General features: G+C 46.4%; 3 protein-coding genes across 6 annotated transcripts; 1 reads left to right on the top strand and 2 right to left on the bottom strand.

The window, feature by feature from the left end:
- Positions 1-234: 234 nt before the first annotated feature.
- On the bottom strand, positions 235-1,969 carry cdc26 (cell division cycle 26 homolog). The gene is made up of 3 exons (XM_076758063.1): positions 1,865-1,969; positions 1,408-1,508; positions 235-480 (listed from the first exon to the last, which is right to left on the bottom strand). The coding sequence occupies exons 2-3, from the start codon at positions 1,486-1,488 to the stop codon at positions 268-270; spliced, it is 294 nt and encodes a 97-aa protein (XP_076614178.1). The 5' UTR covers positions 1,489-1,508; positions 1,865-1,969; the 3' UTR covers positions 235-267.
- Positions 1,966-8,918, top strand: prpf4 (pre-mRNA splicing tri-snRNP complex factor PRPF4). Of its 4 annotated transcripts, none has more exons than XM_076758059.1 (15): positions 1,966-2,041; positions 2,847-3,057; positions 3,151-3,337; positions 3,762-3,849; positions 4,098-4,177; positions 5,127-5,220; positions 5,571-5,665; positions 5,788-5,846; positions 6,618-6,741; positions 6,850-6,939; positions 7,030-7,152; positions 7,590-7,697; positions 7,944-8,062; positions 8,339-8,445; positions 8,544-8,918. In XM_076758059.1, exons 2-15 carry the CDS (start codon positions 2,886-2,888, stop codon positions 8,628-8,630), a joined length of 1,533 nt encoding a protein of 510 aa, XP_076614174.1. In that variant the 5' UTR covers positions 1,966-2,041; positions 2,847-2,885; the 3' UTR covers positions 8,631-8,918. The 4 variants fall into 4 exon arrangements, with proteins under 4 accessions (XP_076614174.1, XP_076614177.1, XP_076614176.1 ...); XM_076758062.1 differs by having other exon boundaries at positions 1,982-2,037; XM_076758061.1 differs by having other exon boundaries at positions 2,020-2,083.
- wdr36 (WD repeat domain 36) lies at positions 8,913-16,659 on the bottom strand. The gene is made up of 22 exons (XM_076758058.1): positions 16,378-16,659; positions 15,675-15,702; positions 15,467-15,567; positions 15,129-15,246; positions 14,911-15,043; positions 14,637-14,691; positions 14,349-14,481; positions 13,474-13,649; positions 13,255-13,375; positions 12,967-13,032; positions 12,489-12,581; positions 12,229-12,371; positions 12,024-12,141; positions 11,783-11,948; positions 11,570-11,678; positions 11,411-11,490; positions 11,090-11,197; positions 10,671-10,902; positions 10,406-10,525; positions 10,206-10,287; positions 9,447-9,634; positions 8,913-9,346 (listed from the first exon to the last, which is right to left on the bottom strand). Exons 1-22 carry the CDS (start codon positions 16,540-16,542, stop codon positions 9,197-9,199), a joined length of 2,685 nt encoding a protein of 894 aa, XP_076614173.1. The 5' UTR covers positions 16,543-16,659; the 3' UTR covers positions 8,913-9,196.
- Positions 16,660-17,591: the final 932 nt, after the last annotated feature.

Raw genomic sequence — 17,591 nt, 5'->3', positions numbered from 1 at the left:
TGGACTGAACCCACTCAGACTCCCTGTCTGATTATCGATTATCAGTGATCGATAGTCAGTGATTACACCCATGTGTCGGAACAGGATCGGCACACTAACTGTTCCTGGATCAGAGGGTGTGTTAGCTCCACCCTTTGACCTCTCTGGGCCTCTGTAGAATCTGAGCTTCGTCATCATTTTATCACAGGCTTTTATTTTTAACATTTTATTGTGAAACAAATAAACTGGAACAACTTTTTCTGTTCAAACATTTTTTTTTATTTCTTATTAAAACTGTAAACTTCCAAATAAGGTAGGCAGTGTCGCTGGTTTGGGGTGGGGCTTGTAGCCGATTCGTTCGTTGATAAGCTCCGCCCTCGACACCCCTGTGGAGGAAGAAGCTGAAGTAGAGGTCCCGCCCCCAATAATGTCAACGCTGATAACAGAAGCCCCGCCCACGCCGCCTCCTGACTCCGCCTCGTCTCGCTGACGCTTCCGGGCCTGACCAAAAAAAAAAAAAAAGCATCTTAATAAAAGTTTGTGTTGAAAAATAAATATTTCACGTTTTTTTTTCCTGTTCTGACCGAAAAAAGTGAGCAGAGTAAGAAAAGTATGACTTCTTGTTTGTTACTTTGGTGATCTACTTCCTGTCTGAACAGAATGGAGCATCTCTCCCCACAGACATATGGACACGTTTGACACACAGTTCGTCCTCTGTATCATGTGACTGCAACTAACAGTTTTATTATTGATCTGACAAACTAACTGTTCAGTCAGTAAAACGTCAGAACATCTGAGCCCAGATGAGGCACAGAAGACGTTTCCATTCGTCTCCATTGAACGTGCACATGTTTGAGGTGGAGGTGAACAGTCCAACCATCAGACGGCGCTCTGACGTCATCTCTGATCATGTGACCACACTGAGCGAACGACTGCAGACAAACACGAGAAAACTAACGGAAAGAGTCGAGCAGAAGGACGCCGCGACGGTCCGCCGGCGGAAACGCAGTATAAATATCCAGGAGTATTAAACTGAGGGTCAACAGTGAGGACACACAGATCCACGGTCCGTCCGTCGTTCCGTCCGTCACAAGAAAAAAACTGCAGACTATTTCAGTGGGTTTGATCCGGATCGATTTGGATTATTGTGGATGTAGTTCACTGTGGCGGCCACGTCACAAAAGGAAATTCACAGAAACAACAAATAAATAACAATAAATAAACAAAACTAACCAACTGCTTTCTTAGTTTATGCTGGAAGGATTTATTGCTCACATAAACAGATCAATTGATCTACTAATCGATGACTCTACTAATGGTGGTGGTGGTGGTGTGTGTGTGTGTGTGTGGGGGGGGGGGGGGGGGGGGGGTGACTGACAGTGCTGATATTAATCTATAGAACTGATTGATACTGATACTGATCTCCACCTCCAGCTCCTTCTTGACGCTCTCGAACTCCTCGGTGTCGTCGATCTTCAGCTCCAGACGAGTCGGTTTCCTCCTCAACATCTTCTGATTTTCTTCTGTCACTTTATTTAGAACAGACACAAACATCAAATATCAGAGTTTGCTAACTGACCACAAATCAGGTGACTTCTTGTTGTCAAAGCATTATGGGTCTGATATTCGATCATTTTCAGCGTCCACGTCATGCCTTTAATGAGCTGGTCAATAAAAATGTGTCGAATAATAAGTTGTGGAAACATAAACAAATAGCAGAAGTGAACTTTCAGAACAGCATGAAGTCCTGAGTTCAGTGCTGTTTGAGAAGCTAAGCTAACCTGCTAACGTCGACTCGACCGTCTGAAAACATTGAATTTACCCGGAAACGGACGAACGTTCTTCCCACTTCAAACGATACTCTCAATTGCTGTGATAACGTTACCTGACAGGTATGTTGTTGCTGTGTTTGCGCGGGTTTTCTGGCCTCCTGTGTGTGTCTGCTGTTGCCACTCTCTCAGTTTCCAGAAGAACAACCTTTGATCCGGAAGTTGATAACGCGTTTACGTCCGGGTCCGAGTCACGCCGCTTCGAAAAGAGATCACGTCGTTGTTTTTCGTATGTAAGTTTTATATGAAAAGTGTTTTAAAGTTGACATTTAGAGGTGAGCAGTTTCACATCTTTCAATCAAACCTGCGGCGTTTCGGCTAAATGTGGGTGACTTGATGCGTGACGTTGTCTTTTTTGATGCTAATGCTAATGCTAACATTAGCTGTGTGTTGCTCGTTTTGTCGTATTCGCTTTTTATTTCTCTTTCCTCTTTAAAATCTGACCAAATCTTTTTTTTTTTTTTTTATCCTCATCCTAAGGAAAATCGTCTAAAATTTTTATCCAAGTTCCTCAAGGATCAGACTAAACTTCTCACAGTGATTCTGTCGGTTTTCTTAAAGAACAAAATCTTCAATGTTCAAAGGATTGTCCTGGGAACAGCTGATAGAAGCTCAGCGGAGGGAAGTTTGTGGCTTTAAGGAAAAATATTGACTGAAATATTACAGAAATCATAGAAGATGAGTGTTTGAGTCATTCTGAGGATATTTTATGGGAAATGTGTTGGGGGTTTTTTTGGTCTGTTTCTTTCAGTTTTCATCATAAAACTCTGGGTTATCATACTGTTTGTGTTTTTATTTTTTCTTTAAATCATACTTATTTTCTAGTAACATCGAAATGCCTCACTTTTGGTCATTTATATTGTTTTTTACTCTTTTCTGTCAAATCTTTCCTCCACTTTCTTTCTATCTTTCATAATATCTACATTTCTCTCTTCATCATTTAGTTTTTCTCTCCGCCTTCGTCATTTTCTCTCGGCGTGATTTCCGTGGTTTCCGAGGTTGGGGGACGAGGTTTAAATAAGTTCTGTCTGATCGTAGTTTCCCAGCAGCCTTTGGTGGAAGAAGAACTGAACTAAAATGTCAGACGACGAGGACACCGCTCCGGCTGTGAAGAAGAGTCGTGTTTTCTACGGAAGCCTGGAGGAAAAAGAGCGTGAGCGTTTGAGTTCAGAAGCGGCGAGCAGCACGGCGCCAGGAAGTGATGCGGTGAAGGCAGGGATCGAGGCGGGAAACATCAACATCTCTTCAGGTGGGTCTCATGTTGTAATCTACAGGTAGACGTGTGTGTTTGTTTGTTTGTTTGTTTGTTTGTGTGACACTCTTTTCCCATGATGCTGTGCAGGAGAGACTCTGGAGCTGGAGGAGCGGGTCAGCGAGCGGCAGCAGGAAGCGCTCGCTGCGTTTGAGCGGCGCAGACGAGCGCGACAGATCACCGTCTCCACCGACGACGCTGAGGTGAAGGCCGGCCTCCGAGCGCTGGGAGAGCCAATCACGTTGTTCGGAGAGGGACCAGCTGACCGCCGTGAGAGGTACTTGAAGAAGAGATTTAAGATGCTTCAGAAACTCAACAACCAATCAGCAATGCCAGAAAGTCTTTTGGAGATTAATTAATAGTTTGGACATAATTTTCAAATTTCTTTCACTTAACAGAAAAAAAACTTGTTTTGTTCCAGAAAATCTGCATCTGAAAGTTTGTCTGTCGACGTGAAACAGAGTCCAGTTTATTAGGTCCACCTGCCTGCAGCCTCCTCAGGAGCAGGTGAGACCCTCGTTTCAGCGGTTTCGCGGGCAGGTGGACAGACAGACAGACAGGCAGAGAGACAGAAGCTGGCTGTGTCTGCAGTCATTACTGAGGGGAAAATGACCCACCGATGGACTCGATGAGTCGATCAATAACAAATATCTTTCATGTTGAATGTGATCAGAACGCTTTGCTCTGGTGTTTGACGTCAGGCTGAGGAGCGTTCTGTCTGTGGTCGGCCCTGACGCTCTGAAGAAGTCCAGGAGAGATGATGAGAGGGCCAAGAGGTCACATGACGAGGTCGGCACGCACGCGCACGAACACACACACACACCCAAGCTCTGCACTTCCTGTTTGATTTTGTATCTCAAAATAAACCTTTGAATATGTTTCCTGAACGTTTTTGTGAAAATCAAATTGCTGAATTCTGACATTAAAATGACAACAACAGTTTGAACCAATCAGAGCTCTGGAAAACGGTCACATGTTAAATCCAGAATATAATGTACTAACAGCAGAAACTTTGTTTTCTGTCTGACCAATCACAGTGCCAGCAAACGTGGTATCACGAGGGCTCCGCCTCCTTGAAGGAAGCTCGGCTCTGGTTGGCCAAATACTCTCTGCCACGGTGAGTCGGCAACAAACTAACCAATCAGACACAGAGGAAGCTAACATGGCTCTTCACTTCTGTCTCTTGTCTCTTCTCGTTTCTTCTTGTTTCTTCTTGTTTCTTCTCTCTTGTTCTTGTCTTTTCTCGTTTCTTCTCGTTTCTTCTTGTTTCTTCTCTTTTCTTCTCGTTTCTTCTTGTTTCTTCTCTCTTGTTCTTGACTTTTTTCTTCTTGTTTCTTCTCGTCTCTTGTCTCAAACTGAGCAGCAGTGTCAGACGTTGGATTGATCTGATTAGCTGTGTCCCAGTTCAGCGGCTGCATCCTTCGGAGGATGGATTTGAAGGCCGATTACGTCCTAACGTTGCGCGAAGGCTGTCCCAATTCATCCAAATTCGAAGGATCCTCCAAATGCAGCCGACAAATGCGTCCTCCTTTTCCCTGTATTTGGAGAATGCGTCGCTACTATCCTTCTCGGCCTCCCATATCCCAAGATGCTTTGCGCACCGATTGTTTTTATTAACAATGGCGACCTGTTGATATGTGGAGCTCAGTTAACTGTTAGCCTTATTAAAACCCTTCACTTACAAATGGTACAAGCTCGCATGTCAACTAATTACTAGTTACTTATTGAAGCTGTGAAGATATTCACATCAGGTCAATTTGTAAGTTGTTTAACAGGCTACATTTCGCTCCTCTTACAAGCGATAGCAGCTGTACGAGCGCATCTCTGCACCCCGTACGTGTGTTTTTCCCGGGTTAGGAGGGAAGAAGTTATGACGTCGTGACGTAATCAGGAAACGCTCCGAAGGCTAGACCGTCCCATTCAGCGATAGTTGATGCGGCCGATGGAGGATCCTCCGCAGGACCCAGCCTCCGGGGACCGCGTAGGCTGGGTCCTCCGAAGGATGCAGCCGCTGAATTGGGACACAGCTATAGTCTCACAAGCTCTTGCTGTGATTGGTCCATCAGGGCAATGCGGCGTCTTGAGGCTGCACGTGATCAGAGGGATGTTGCTGAGGCAACCAGGACAATGCGGCAACAGGAGCTGCACAAGAGCCTGAGGGTGAGACAGGACAATAATTAGACTTTCATGTTCATTGATTAATTCAAGATGTTCCGACGGGTTCAATATCATTCAACTGACAACAAATCTATGACCTCAATTACAGTCAAATCATTTAGTAAAGAAGAAAAAATAAGTCCAGGCAGCTGTTTGAGGGCTGGAGAGACAAGTAGGACATTTAATGAATTCTTAAAATCAATATGAATCAACCACCAAAAAGACAGAACATTTGTTTAGAAAACACTGAACCACTGAACAGAGGACGTGTGAGGACAGAGGACGTGTGAGGACGTGTGAGGACAGCTCCCACATGGACGTGATCTCTGAACAACAAACTTCTTCTTCTTCAGAATCTCAACAACTTCTGCAGTCAGATCGGTGATGATCGACCAATCAGCTTCTGCCACTTCAGCCCTGACTCCAAAATGCTGGCCACCGCCTCCTGGTACCAAGCCCGGCTCACTGTAGCATTAGCTCTAACATTAGCATCTGCTAGCAACACACATCTTAACATGCTCACGTAATGGTGAAGCTAATGCTAACATGCTAACATGACACCCCCCACAGGAGTGGTCTGTGTAAGCTGTGGTCCGTCCCCGACTGCAGCCTGATTCGTACTCTCAGAGGTGGGCGGAGCTTCATGCTTTTTTTAAGATTATTTCAGCTGTTTGTGTTTTTTTGTTGATATTTATTTTGTGTCTACATTTTATTTTCAGTACATGTATAATCATTTTTAATCACGTTATCAATTATTAATCACACATTTAACAAGAAATATTGGTTTTGAAGTCGTAGACACTAAACTTCTGAAATGATCGTTAATATTTTCAGACATTTTTGAATTCAGTCTAGTCAAGATATCAAGGTGTGTGTTAACGAGTTATTTCGTGTATTTATAACACGTGTGTACATGTACTGCATGTGTGTGTGTACATACAGGTGTGTACACACACACATTACTGTCCGTGTCACCTGGGAGCAGCGAAGATGGATATTAATGTGTGTTTTGACATTAAGTCATAAACATTCTTAAATATTCATTAATTCATTGATTGATGTTTTTGTTTCTCTGAAAATTTTCAATAATTTTCATATCGATTCATTTTTTTAGTCAGAATTCTGTTTTGTCTGTGACAGATTTGAATTTTTACACCTGTAAGTTTACTTCAGTTTTTTAGTATTGATAAAACATTAAATAGTAAATTTAAATATATTATTATTTTTCTAACCCTTAAAATGGTCGTTTAAAGACAGTTTGAGTTTGATGAATCAGATGAAACGTGACGATTAAAGCATAAAAACACAAACACTGAGTTATACTACAAATACTGCAAATATACTGTACTTTTAAATATGTTTTCACTCCACCCCCTCTGTCTCTACTCTCTGTGCTGAAGGACACAACACCAACGTGGGCGCGGTCGTCTTCCGCCCGCAGGCAGGAGTCTCACTCGACCAATCAGATGTCAGCCTGGCCTCGTGTGCTGCTGACGGCTCTGTGAAGCTGTGGAACCTGGAGAGGTAGGAGACGGGGGGGGGGGGGGGGGGGGGGCTGATGGGTTTTCGGTTGTGCTTTTCTGTCCTCATTTAATCTGTCTCTTCCTGTCTGTGTCTTCTTGGTCGCCATAGTGACGAGCCAGTGGCGGACATCGAGGGTCACAGCGAGCGAGTGTCTCGAGTGGCGTGGCATCCGTCTGGGAGGTTTCTGGGAACAACTAGGTAAACCACAAACCAGCTGACTCACGGGAGTATTTCTGTGTACTAATACACACAGTGCTTACCGTCTGTCGGTCCGTCTGTCCTCTGCAGTTACGATAACTCGTGGCGTCTGTGGGATCTGGAGGTCCAGGAGGAGATCCTCCATCAGGAAGGTCACAGTAAAGGGGTCCACGACCTCCACTTCCACCCCGATGGGTCGCTGGCTGCTACGGGGTAAAATACACGCTGCACTGCACGCTGCTCTACACACTGCACCCGGCCAGTACACCCTGTACACTGTAGTACTACAGTACGATACAAGGCTCAGTGTTTCAGCAGCTGAAGGGTTGAAGGTGTGTTTCTCGGCTGACAGGTGAGCCATCATAGAAGCGTGTTCGTCTGTAGTTTCTGCTTCAGCCCTGAAGGCAGTCCAAGTGTCGGTCTGTTGGTGTCTCGGCTGGAACTGAAAGCAGTTGAACTGTTGAAGAATAAAAGGTTTCCACACACCTGTGTACAGGTGTGTCTTTACCTGCGGACGCTGAGGCTGCAAACATACTGAGAACTTGACGAAAGCACTAGAACTGCAGGCTGATGTGGCGTTTAGCAAGCAGCTGGCGTCAGTGTTACTTCTCATCATATAAATGTCCGTCTCTGGGCTCTCGTCCAATCAGAGGCCTGGATGCGTTTGGCAGGGTGTGGGACCTTCGGACGGGACGCTGCGTTGTTTTCCTGGAGGGACACCTGAAGGAGATCTACAGCCTGCACTTCTCTCCCAACGGGTAAGCCAATCAGAGATGAGCACAGAGAAAGAATTAAGGAGCACAACATAAAAAAATGTTTTTTTCTAAATATTTCGAACTAAAAATCTTTGCTGACAAACGTTTGTTTGAAAGGTTTTTGTCGTCATTCGACATCTTCACACTCCATCTTCACATCCACAACATAAATTCTGCATTTCATGATTTCATGTTTTTTTTTTTGTTTTTGTTTTGTTTTTTTGTTTTTGTTTCTTTGTGCTCTGTCAGGTATCACCTGGCCACAGGAAGTGGTGATAACACCTGTAAGGTTTGGGAGCTGAGAAACAGGAAGTGTCTGTACACAGTCCCCGCCCACCAGAACCTGCTGTCTGCTGTCCGCTTCCAACGTAACCTTTAGTTTCATCTCTTTTTATTTCTTTCAATGTTTAAATTTTTCTGTTAAAGGTCAAAGGTCACTGTGACCTCACACATTACTGACCATACCTGAAGCAGGTGATGGTCTCTCTGTTCTTTGGACTGGATGTAAACTGCAGCCTGATTGGCCGGTGGAGGATTGTAGTTCATCCTTCAGTCTTCTACTTTTTCACAAACCTTCTTCCATCTGATTTTGTCAACTGTGTTTCCTGTTTGTGTCTCTGACATCACTTCCTGTTTGTGTATAGCCACAGACGGTCATTTCCTGTTGACTGGCGCGTACGACAACACTGCGAAGGTTTGGAGTCATCCGGGCTGGACGCCGCTGAAGACGCTTGCCGGACATGAGGGGAAGGTACAGACGCTGTGCTCTGATTGGTCAGTTCTGTCACTGCTGCTGATTGGTGGAGGCACCTGTGATATGTAACTTGTCACACCTGTGTGTGTTTACAGGTGATGGGTGTCGACGTGTCACCTGATGGGAAATTGATTGCCACCAGCTCCTACGACCGAACCTTCAAACTGTGGCTGTCTGAGTGATGTCAGGATGATGTCATGGCAGCAGAACGTGTGATGAATTTTTTTTTTTTTTAAATAAACATTCACTTTTTGGAATTTTGTCTGTTTGAATAATTAATTATATTGTATTGATAATGTGGATGTAGTTTCATGTTAGCTGTGTATGTGTGTATAAGTACACAGAGTACTTCTGATGCAGTAATTTAGTACCTCAGTCTTCAGTTAAAACATGACTAACGAGGTCGTGAAAGATCGTTATTAGAACTAAATGTTTCAGTTAAGTATAAAAAATAAAAGTCTGATGCATTATGTCCTTATTTATTTATTTTACAGAATTATGAAGCAGAAACAAACTGAGGGAAACGTTTTACTGTCGCGCGCTCTGCTGGACGAACGTTCCCTCCACTTATCAGCTGATCCTGATCAATAATCAGTAATAAACTGATGTCAGCTGAATCAATACATCTAAAAACCTAAAAGCTGTCTGAAAACTGTAAAAATGAAAAATGTTAAAGAAAATTAAAAACAGGAAACAGCATCCAACAAGTTTTAATACAACACTGTGTGAGAGTGTGCACGTGTGAGCATCACAGCAGTGCACTCTTGGCGTATGACAGCAGACACAGTGATTGGTCAAATGATGCCTGCAGCCCCGCCCACCCCGCCTCCAAACGGGAGGACAGGCGGAGCAACGCTGCCATGGCGACAGAGTCCTGCGACAGCGAGCGGACGTGAAGCTGAAAAACAAAAAAATGACAAACAGGAAACTGAGGAAAGGTTTTCACAATAAAAGAGGACACAGTTCAAAGTTACTCTGCTGTGCTCTGATTGGCTGACCTTCAGGAAAAGTGCCAGGTAGGCATGAGCCAGGTCGAAGTCCCGCCCACTTGCCAACATGCTGTCAATCATTTGAATAAAGGCGAGCAGGAGATTGCTGGCTCCGCCCCCCTCTGAGGACAGACAGGCAAGCTCGACCGAGAGCGCTGCCGGCCCACAATCCTTCAGGAGACGCAGTGGGCGATCGACTGCACGGAGAGGGAGAGAGAGACAGAGACAGAGAGACAGACAGACAGAGAGACACAGAGAGACAGACAGAGACAGAGAGAGAGACAGACAGAGAGAGACAGACAGACAGACAGACACAGAGAGACACAGAGAGACACAGACAGAGAGAGAGACAGACAGACAGACAGAGAGAGAGACACAGACAGACAGAGAGACACAGAGAGACAGACACAGACAGAGAGAGAGACAGACAGACAGAGAGACAGACACAGACAGAGAGAGAGACAGACAGACAGACAGAGAGAGAGACAGACACAGACAGAGAGAGACAGACAGAGAGAGAGACAGACAGACACAGAGAGACAGACAGACAGAGAGAGAGACACAGAGAGACAGACAGACAGACAGACAGACAGACAGAGAGAGAGACAGACAGACAGACACAGACAGAGAGAGACAGACAGACAGAGAGAGAGACACAGAGAGACAGACAAACAGAGAGAGAGACAGACAGACAGAGAGACTGAGTTCAGAAAAAACACAAAAAACATTTGAAAATTCATTGAAATAAAAAAAAAAGTTGAAACTCACACGATCCAGACTGAAGAGCTGATTCCAGATCAGAGCTGAACTCTGACCTCTGAGACAAAAGACCCCAACTCAGCAGCTTGGACTGAGATGAGGACGAGGACAACAACAACAACACGTCAGTATCATCATTCATCATTACTGTTGTCATTCCTGCAGGTCAGGGGTCAGAGGTGAAGTGTTTTTAGAGATCAAAGCTGAACCTGTGCTTCCTGCTCGGTTGCCGTGGGCGATGTGAATCGAGGCGTGAGTCCAGGAGTCGTTGGCAGGAAGAAGGGAGCAGCAGGAGGAGCAGCAGGAGGTGCGACAGGTTTGTTCCTCCTCTACAGACAAACACAGCGTCTGATTGGTCACGCTGACGGCTGATTATTTAAGCTTTCAGGCTGCAGCGGCGGTGTGAGAGGCCTCGCTGCTTCCTGTTGTAGTTTTGAAGAACTGACTCCAGACCAGGTCTGAGGACAGACTCACCTTGATGGTGTCCAGGTGCAGCAGACTTTTCCATCGAGACTCTGGTAGCAGAGACAGAGTCACGAGCTCCGCCCCTAACTGATCAGCTGACTGGTACGCATCATCGACCTGCTCTGATGTTACTTCCTGTTCCGACTCGTCCGCCGTGACCCCGGGCAGCGTCTCCAGAGCCGGTTGGTAGTCTGCCGGCAGGGGGCGGAGCCCCACAGGTCCGCACAGACTCTTATTGGTCCTGAGGGAGGAGAGCTGCACTGTGATTGGCCACTCAAACAGATCAGTGATATCATCTTTACAAACAATCTTTACAAAAAATAACATGAAAAGAACACAGGCTCTGATTGATTGCTGTAACTGAGCACTGCACTTTGATTGGGCAGAAGTCAGATTCATTTAAGTCCTGCGAGCTGACTGGTTCAGACCAGAGGTAAACGCCCAGGCTGTCAACGTGAGCCGTCGCCAGGAAGTCTCCGGTCGGCGACAAGGACACACCCACCGGTGCCATGGCAACCAGGAAACAGTCGACGAGACTGAGGAGAGAACAAAAATAAAAACAAAATTTAAAGTGTAAATAAGTAAACAACAAACTAACAACAAACAATAAACAAATAACCAAACGTTTGTGTTTCAGTGTCAGCTAAAAGTGTTTCCACGGTAACTCAAGTAACAAGGAACCAAAGACGAGTTCAGTAAAACATCAAAGACTCTGAAGAGACGCAGACGTGTCTCCTCGCCGTCCTCACCATCCAGATGGTACGTCCCAGGTACGAATGGTGCAGTCCATCGCCACGGTAACCAGCCAGCGGCCATCAGGGCTGAACGTCTGAGGAGAAACGATGCAGAACACTGTTAGCATGCTATCACTAGCAGATTGTTAGCTGTGTTAGCTTTGCTGAACCCACCATGTCATTGATGTTGCCATGGTGACCTGCAAACTTTCTGACAACCCGTCTCGTTTCTATGTCGACCACCAGCAGCGTGAAGTCATCGAGTGCTAATGCTAACATTCCGCTAGGAGAAAATAAACAGAATAGAGTTAGCAACCCTTTTATGTTAGCATCATGCTAACTGTTAGCTACCTGCTTCTGTGTAGCATCATGCTAACTGTCAGCTACCTGTCTCTGTGTAGCATCATGCTAGCTGGTGCAGCATTAAGCTTCAGCTGCTCTTCCTGTTTCCTGGTCTTAAAGCGCCAGAACTTGAGCAGCCAATCAGAGCCGGCGGTGACAGTCAGCTGGTTCAGGGTGTCCGTGGCGACGCCTCGCACCGCTCCGCAGTGAGCTGAACGAGATGGGGAAGCGTTAACAAGAGAACGACACGGACAGGACCAATCAGGGGCGAGAACAGTGAACGAACCTTTGTCATTGTCACCATAGCAACCACGATGCAGGCCGGACTGCAGGTTGAATATGTCAACGCGCCCACATGAAGAGCCAATCACAGTGAAGTTGCCACAGGAAGTAATGCTGACAGCCTGGAGACAGGAGGCAGGAAGTCACATGACCCTCAGAGAGAGTGGGGGGTGGAGCTTAGACAAACACAGGCGTGACAATGGCATTACCGTAGCGATGGAGTCCCTGCGAGTGACTGGTGGCTGCAGATGGTGAGCTCCCATGGTGCACCGCTGGTAGTTCCATGTGGTGGTCGCTAGGCGACCACGGTGACACGCAACAATGCCATCCCAGTCCGACTGACGGGCAGCAGCTGTCAATCAAAGGAGAGAGAACCTATCAGCTGTCAATCAAAGGAGACTTAAGCTGCGACTTAAACGGGACATTTTGTCTGTGGAGTTCTGAGAGTGAAGTGGAGCAGAGCCCCCACCAGAGGAGAACGCCGTGATGGCAGGAAGACGCAGCTCCTCATTGGACGACCCCTCCTTCTTCTTCTTCTTCTCTTTCTTCTTGTTGATGGAACCTGGACAGAACACGCAAGCAGAGAATGACGTTCAGCCTCCTTCAGATCATCTGCATTTTATCATGTTTCTCAATGAAGCAGAGCTCAACACGAGAGCTCGTCTGATTGGCAGAGAGGTCAATGTGGCTAAAAAGAATCCACCAATCAGCTTCTAATGTAACAACAACAACAAAAGTCGTGAAATAAAAAAGCAGCGTTTTATTTTTTTTCTTGTTCGTGGTGAAATGAAACAGAGGAAAAGAGAAAAAACATCTTTTACTACATCATCTGTGGACGACACATCAAACAGCAGATATCGACCAATCACAGAGCATCTCTCCTGTGCACTCAGCGTAGCATCTTAAAATCCAAACTTTTTGAACAGAGTCTGGTTGGACTCACTGACCGTGACCCAGGCTCCTGTTGAAACGCTCGTGGACGGTGGAGAAAGACTGCAGCGTCCCGTCCTGACCTGCAGGGGGCGCAGAGAAGACAATCATGTCAGTTCCATTTGAAAGATGGAGATAAACAAAAAAACAAATAAAAAACCTGAAAATGTGAAATGTTGCTTCATTATTTAATGTGAAAAACCAAAAACAGATCAAATCAAACAATGAGAAAGAAAACATTTAAAAGCACGATCAATAAAAGGAGAATCCGCTAAAATAAACGAGGTCATCGGAGGACCACCAACCGGCACTGAGGATGTTCTTTCCATCGTTGCCGTGGTGATGGATGGTGGTGGGTGGAGCACTGTGGCCCTGACGACTCCGCAGCAATCTGGCTCCGCCCCCCTCCTGGTCAAATATCCACACCTGAACAAAAAAAAAAATGAATGAATGAATGAATGAATGAATGAATGAATGAATGAATGAAATGCAAACGCTCGTCTTCGATCCTTCGTCTCTTTTACCTTGATGGCATTGTCAGCTCCGTTGGTGACCAATAGCGGCTCTCCGTGCAGGAAGGTCGCTGCGGCGACAGCTGTGCTGTGGGCGTGTCTCTGCTGAGTGACCAGCTGTCGCCGCTCCAGATCCCAGAATGCAACGTGGCCCTGAGGACTGGCAGACGCCATGACGGGAGGACCATCTGACAAAGAGAGAGACGACATGGAGACCTTTTTACGATGGCCCGGAGACGAGGGACAGGGGACACCTGTCCACCGGCCGTCCCGTAGGCCAAGACGAGTCAATTCAAGGACACTTCCTGAAGTGACTCGAGGGACAAACACACAAATGAAGACGAACCTAAACCAACATCAGGAGCTCAACTCATCATCATCATCATCACTCAAGATGAAGGTCTGACGACGCTCTTCGAAGAAAACAAAGAGACAAATACAGGAAACATGAAGCAGCCTGAAACAATCATGGATGAGACGGAAGACAAAACAGACAGAGCCTTCAGCGGAAGACCAGCTCAGCTGATCAATCATCAGCCGAGAGACAGACAGAGAGACAGACTGAGAGACAGACTGAGAGAGACAGACAGAGAGACAGACTGAGAGAGACAGACAGAGAGACAGACTGAGAGAGACAGACAGAGAGACAGACTGAGAGAGACAGACGGAGAGACAGACAGAGAGACAGACAGACAGACAGACTGAGAGAGACAGACAGAGAGACAGACGGAGAGACAGACAGACAGACAGAGAGACAGACAGAGAGAGACAGACAGAGAGACAGACGGAGAGAGACAGACGGAGAGACAGACAGACAGACAGAGAGACAGACAGAGAGAGACAGAGCGAATGGCAGTGACTGAAGCGCGAGAGACGACCACCTGTACCTGTTCTGAAAGCGAGTGAGGTGACTGGTCCCCAGTCCTGCACGAAGCTCATCAACGTCTCGTCCAATCGGATGTTGTGAATGATGATTCGTCCCGTCGCCGTGCCGACACCAACCACGTCCACAGCGGGACTCTGGGAAGTGATTTTAAGTTTTATTGTGAAAATATCGACCAACGCGCTGGAAGGTTTCATCTCTCACGTCGTCCTCATGTTTCTTTATTGAAAATGACTCAAAATGAAATATTTTCATCCAAATGTTCATCAGCTCATTTTCATCCGTTACTGACCTGCTGCAGAACAGTGACACCTGCTGACCAGCCGGGGAACGAGAACAGCAGCCGACTGAGAACACAGAACAAACAAGGACCATCACGTCGACTCCACGACCCGCCGCTAAACCACCAGCTGCAGCTGATCATTATGTCAATGAGCTGAGCCAGACCAGACTGGACCGGGCCGGGCCGGGCCGAGCCGAGCCGAGCCGAGCCGAGCCGGCCGAGCCTCTGCTGAGGGCCGGGACGGCCTGAAGAGACCCTTCGGCCTGGATGCTAACTGGCTAACCTGGTCTTGATGTTCCAGAGCTGCAATGCACCCTGGGAGCTTCCCAGCAGCACCTTGTTGAGGTAGGTGCTGGGGTGCATCATGGCCGACACGTCGAAGGTGGCGGGGTCAAACTGTAGCTGCAGGTAAATGTCTGAGAGAGAGAGCAAAGCATGATGGGTAAAAGGACAGGTAAAATAAAGACACAGGTGAGAGCAAGTGAAGCCCCGCCCCCCCACCTCCTCCCTGGACGTCCCACACGATGACATCACCGCCGCTGTCGGCAGAGATCAGCTGATCGCCCAGAGGAAGCAGCTGACGCACTTCCTGTCTGTGTCCATGGTAACTCATCACCACCTGTACGGAGAGCGAACAGGTTCAAAACGCTCGCTTTGATTCTTCATGTCATTTCAAATGATCTTTATTTAGAAAATTCTTTAAAATCCAAACCCTCCAAACATTCTGAAAAAGGATTTTTTGCTTTACATTAAATTTATTTGAATTTGTCTTCTTCTAAATAAAAATCTTTGAAACAACAGAAATGTCTGAAATGTTTCAAATAAAGTTTTTTTCCAACCTCTTTGTTCCTCGCGAAGGCTTTGATGAGTCGTCCGGCAGCGGCGAACACCAACATCCTGTCCGCCGCCACGCAGCTGATGTCATCTGAAAGGCTGTTACCTAGGCAACCGCCACATCACATGACAACACAGCAGCCAATCAGAGAGCAGAACTCGTGGCAGCGTCACCAGAGCGAATTCAGTTTAGAAATATGGAAATCTACTCACTGACAGCCACGATCCCCAACCGGTTCACCTGAAAGGATCAATACAAGAAGTCATCAATACACCGATCGATTATCAGACAACATGAAGCAAGTCTCACAACAACAACAACACCTGGACCAGGTGAGTAAACAGGCACAAACGTTTCTTCATCCACAGCAACAGGAGTCCTGAAGCATGAAGACCTCAGTCTGTGGACAAACGTCCTCTGACCTGAGGACAGACACCTGAACCGTCTGTCCTTCATCACCACTGTTCATCATCATCATCATCATCATCAGCACCATGCTGTGAGGGACTGATGGTCCTCACAAAACAGATGTCTTCATCTCAAGACATCAGACAGGACGCTCTCTCTCTCTCTCACACACACACACACATACATATACATATACACACACACACACACACACATACATATACATATACACACACACACACACACACACACACACACACACACACACACACAGGTGAGGAGGGACACAGACAGACAGACAGACAGACAGACAGGTGAGAACAGACTGATCAATACTTTCTTGTTGGCTGACCGGTTTAGCTCAGCTGACAGAAACATGTTGACGGTGTGGACGGAAGCTGTAAGCGGACAAACATGCGCAGAATCAATAAAAACACGTTTGTGTGTCCGTGCGGAACGTGAAACGAACACACGTGTCTATAAACACATCAAGATAAAGTTTCTTACGTTGTACGTGTGGAAACATTTACCGACCGCCGTCACCACGTAGAACTCCCGGTGCTTTTTGTGGTACCTGAGCGCGTGCGGCACGTGGTTGGAATAAAGTCCCAGAACCCGGAACCCGGAGAACAAAGAACTCCCACCGCCCGCGAGACTCCCGCCGCCCGACATGTCCGGCAACGACGGAGGATTTTACCGGATAAAACCCGAAAACGGACAAACAGACAAAGCGGAGAGACGCAGCTGAACAGAGAGAAAACACATGGAGGGGACCAAAGGACCGAGTCCGACCGGCAACAACGAACACCAGCACGATGGTTCCGCCCTGAGGACGAGCTCTGTTTTGACTAGGTCAGGGGGATTCCAGAAAGCGGGTTCTGTGAAAACTCAGAGTAAGTTAAGCCTGAGATGAGGGAAACTCTTGAGATTTCTTGAGTCAGTCACCATGGTAACAGACTCTGTGAACGCCACCTGCTCGCTGGCAGGTTCACTATAAGAAACCCTGAGTTTCTACCTGTCTCCTCCCACGTGAAGAAAGCTGTTAGACATCGATCGCCCGTTCACTCCCAATCGAATTGATGTCGAAGCCCAACTGATTGGAAATGCTTTATCCAGATTAGATTTCCTGTCGTTTCCAGAGGAATATCTGTTCGAACGCTGCCGGTTTTCATCAAACGGTATAATTTATTAGGATTATTAGGATTAGTCAGGATTTGTAATATAGTTCCAATCATTAACACATTTCACCGTAACCCTATTTTATGTAGTTTTATATATAAGAAGTTTTATATATAAATTTTATTTTTTAAAAAGACACAAGTGTATACTTGTGTCTGATGTGGGCCCTCGTGTCCTGGGGGTCGCCCTCACCGTCGGTCACGGTCTTGGCTGAGGGCCGGCTCCTCCGCCTGTCAGAGGAGGTGGAGGTGGCCTCCACCCGTTTTTCGGGCCTCTGCCTTGTTTCTGTTGGCTGAGCAGAACTCAGATGTTAATCTCTTTTAAATTAGTATTTTATCGAGTGTTGGTGGACACGTCGTCACATTTTAAATGACTTCAATACGTATGAAATAAAAACGTGTAAACATTGTATCAAGAGTTAATCTGCTCAGTGAGATGACGCGTTAAAACAACATGTTGGCAGAGCTTTAAATTACTACATGAAGAAGCCACTGAATTAATATTTACTCTGTTTAATAAGTCAATTAAAAAATGAAATTCAA

Source organism: Chaetodon auriga, chromosome 19, assembly GCF_051107435.1.
Source record: "Chaetodon auriga isolate fChaAug3 chromosome 19, fChaAug3.hap1, whole genome shotgun sequence".
Taxonomy (NCBI): Eukaryota; Metazoa; Chordata; class Actinopteri; order Chaetodontiformes; family Chaetodontidae; genus Chaetodon; species Chaetodon auriga.
Note: the sequence above shows the minus strand (reverse complement) of the source record. Positions and strands in the feature narration are given on the sequence as shown.

Bases quoted from the DNA above. Each gene is read 5' to 3' on its own strand.
- cdc26 (XM_076758063.1), bottom strand. From the start codon at position 1,488: ATGTTGAGGAGGAAACCGACTCGTCTGGAGCTGAAGATCGACGACACC. The intron at 481-1,407 runs GTGGAGATCAGT...TTTTTTGGTCAG, and splicing joins GCGTCAAGAAGGAGCTGGAG to GCCCGGAAGCGTCAGCGAGA.
- wdr36 (XM_076758058.1), bottom strand. From the start codon at position 16,542: ATGTCGGGCGGCGGGAGTCTCGCGGGCGGTGGGAGTTCTTTGTTCTCC. The intron at 13,650-14,348 runs GTACAGGTGGTC...TCTCTTTGTCAG, and splicing joins CTCACTCGCTTTCAGAACAG to ATGGTCCTCCCGTCATGGCG. The intron at 12,582-12,966 runs GTCAGTGAGTCC...TGTTCTGTCCAG, and splicing joins CAACAGGAGCCTGGGTCACG to GTTCCATCAACAAGAAGAAA.
- prpf4 (XM_076758059.1), top strand. From the start codon at position 2,886: ATGTCAGACGACGAGGACACCGCTCCGGCTGTGAAGAAGAGTCGTGTT. The intron at 5,666-5,787 runs GTACCAAGCCCG...CACCCCCCACAG, and splicing joins ATGCTGGCCACCGCCTCCTG to GAGTGGTCTGTGTAAGCTGT. The intron at 7,698-7,943 runs GTAAGCCAATCA...GTGCTCTGTCAG, and splicing joins CTGCACTTCTCTCCCAACGG to GTATCACCTGGCCACAGGAA.